We start from the raw sequence: 3106 nt of genomic DNA, 5'->3' as shown, positions 1-3106 counted from the left end.
AAATCGTGTTGTCCAACACTGCTGCCACTGGCCCCATGTGGCTATTGGGACTTGAAATGAGTATAGTCTAGATTGCAATGTACTTAGAGTATAAAGTTACACAAGATGGTGAAGACTTAGAATGAAAACAATGTAAAAATGTCACAATACTTTTATATTGATTACATGTACAAATGATAATATTTCAATGAAATGGTAAAACACTATCATGTTAATAGTAATTTATGCAGGAAACATACTGTACTTAATGTAATATAAAACAAATAAACAAAAAAACCTGTTGCTGTTGAGTCAATTCTGACTCAGAGTGACCATACAGGACAGAGTAGAACTGCCCCATAGGGTTTCCAAGGAGTGCCTAGTGGATTTGAACCACCAACCTTTTGATTAGCAACCATAGCTGTTAAGCACTACTCCACCAGAGTTTCCTATATAATATAGTATATGCATATATATTATATGCATAGTATATGTATGTAATATATTGTAATAATATAATATACAATTAATCTCAATGTAGATAAAGCTAATATTAGTTAAATATTACTGTTTTGGCTACATAAACATATTTTAATTAATTTCATTTTCATTTAACTTTCTAATGTGTCTACTAGAAAATTTAAACTTATGCGTGTGTCTTCTATTATATTTCTATTAAACAGCACTTTTTTGTAGGACGTTCTTAACAACATGAAAAAGGAAAAAAAAGGAATAAGGAGAGCCATGACTATTTTTTCTCAGAAAAGAATACTCCAAACACTCTTTTCATGGCCCCCAGGACTTCCTTATTCCTCAGGCTGTAGATAATGGGATTGAGCATGGAGGTCAGGATGGTGTAAAAAATGGCCAAAATCTTATCTTCTGCTGATGAGCGGACATTCCTGGGCCGAAGATAGGTGTAAACAAATGGTGCATAATAAAGGGTAACTACAGTTAAATGTGTTGAACAGGTGGAGAAGGCCTTTTTCCTTCCCTCTTTGGAGCGCATATGGTAGACAGCCAAAAGTACTCTGCCATAGGAAGCAGTGGTGCCAAGGAAAGGAAGGAGGAGCGTGAGGGTAACGCTCACAAAAACCATGTACTCATAGACCCAGGTGTCCATACATGCAAGAAGCAACATGGCTGGGACATCACAAAAGAAATGATCGATGGCTCTAGACCGGCAGTAAGGAATATGAAGAGCATAGACTGTGTGTGCCAAGGAGTTGATGGATCCCAAGACCCAAGATCCCATGATCATCTGGACACACATCCTTCTACTCATATGGTTGGGATAATGGAGGGGGTGACAGATGGCCACGTAACGGTCATAGGCCATGGAGGCTAAGAGTAAGCCTTCAGAACCAGCCATTGTCAAGAATAAGAAGCTTTGAAAGCCACATCCAAGGAAAGAGATGCCTTTGTGGCCAGAGAGGAAGTTGTGTACCATCTTGGGGACTGTAGTAGAAATGTACATCAGGTCCATGAGGGAGAGCTGGCCAAGAAGAAAGTACATGGGTTTGTGGAGTCGGGAATCCATGCAAATGAGGTACATCATGGTTGAGTTTCCCAATGAGGTCAGAAAGAATACAAGGAGGATAAGGAACAAGAGCAGCATGCCAGTTTGATTTGGGGGAAGAAGTCCCAACAAAATGAAATCATTTGAAGTTTGATTCCATTTCTCCATGAAAACTTATTGCTTTAATTTCCTTGAAAGAAAAACAAAAACCAAACAATAAATGATGCTTGACAAAACCAGAGCATAAAGATGAATTTCGAATTAGCTAATGTTTGTTTAGAATCAATTTTTGTCTTTCCATCTCTTCAACTTTTGTTGAGTTCAGTATCAGAACTGAATGTTCCAACCTCTTCCCCATGTATTATTTGGTAAGCAAATGAGCAAGTCATAGAGAAATGTGGTTTTTAAGTATACAAATTAATGTACCACATACTTTTTTTTTTACTTAACTAAAGTATTATCCTCCCTGGAATGGGTCCTGGCCAGTCCCATTAGACATGATTTTCAAGGGGTTACAGTCATTAAAAAAAAAAAGAAGTTGTTGTGGAGTCAATTCTGACTGTCTCACGGTGACTTCATGTGTGGCAGAGCAGAACTGTGCTCCATAGGGTTTTTAGAGGCTGATTTTTCTGAAGTAGAACTCCAGGACTTTTTTCCGAGGCACCTCTGTGTGGATTCTAACTGCCAACCTTTTGTTAGCAGTTGAGTGCTTAACAGTTGGCCAACATAGATTCTGCATTTCCCTAGCATCTATCAACTGCACAGGGCATATCTACAACAATAACTGACATATGGCTCGGCAACCTGTATGCTGAAATTCTATATCCTCTACATTGTTATTTTCTGGCCTTCTTTCCCCAGAACTAATCCAGCCAGACGATCCCTTACTACTCTCTCATGTTCTCTATCACTTTTGTGTCTTTTTAAAAAATGTACCCACCATTTGAAATCACTGTCCTTGAACTGTAAAGGTACTGCATGCCTACTGATGTTAGATACTGTTAGGTCAATTTTCTACTCAGAGCAACACCATATATGACAGAGAAAAATTGACCCATAGGGTTTTCTAGACTAATCTTTACAGGAGCATATCACCAGGTCTGTATCCTGTGGAGTCACTAGGTGGCTAGCAGTCAAGCACTTAACAATTCAGCCACGAGGGCTCTCTCATGCCCTACTAAGTTCACACTGTATATAAAATATTATTTGAATATTATCCCATCCCTACTGACGTTTTTGTTTTCTGAAGCCCTGAAGAATTTGAAACTAAATGCATAGATTTTTCTACACAGCTTTCATTTCTCTCCATAGATAAAGTGCATGTGATAAAGTCACAGATTCTATAATACACATTTTTTTCATATTTTTTCCACTGTCCTCAACAATAAGTAGCATGATAACGGAAATATAATAAGGGGTAGGAGGTTGATAACTAGCATAAATTGGAAGCTCTTAGATACATAGGAATTTGTTCACTTTACCTCTTTTAAGCCACCCCCAAATTCTGTAAATTTAGGCATAAATATCCACTTTTTTTGAACAAAGAAAGTAGTATTCATAGATATGACAACTTTCTCAAATAGAATTAACGGTGGAATCCGAATTCAC

The 3106-nt window shown here is 37.7% G+C and overlaps 1 protein-coding gene across 1 annotated transcript; it reads right to left on the bottom strand.

Annotated features, from left to right (window-relative positions):
• Nucleotides 1–727: 727 nt before the first annotated feature.
• Nucleotides 728–1666, bottom strand: LOC126070412 (olfactory receptor 2L13-like). The gene has a single exon (XM_049874614.1). The coding sequence runs from the start codon at nt 1664–1666 to the stop codon at nt 728–730; it is 939 nt and encodes a 312-aa protein (XP_049730571.1).
• Between the last annotated feature and the right edge of the window lie 1440 nt (nt 1667–3106).

Source organism: Elephas maximus, chromosome 2, assembly GCF_024166365.1.
Source record: "Elephas maximus indicus isolate mEleMax1 chromosome 2, mEleMax1 primary haplotype, whole genome shotgun sequence".
NCBI classification, from domain to species: domain Eukaryota; kingdom Metazoa; phylum Chordata; class Mammalia; order Proboscidea; family Elephantidae; genus Elephas; species Elephas maximus.
This window is presented reverse-complemented; position numbering and strand designations above follow the sequence as displayed.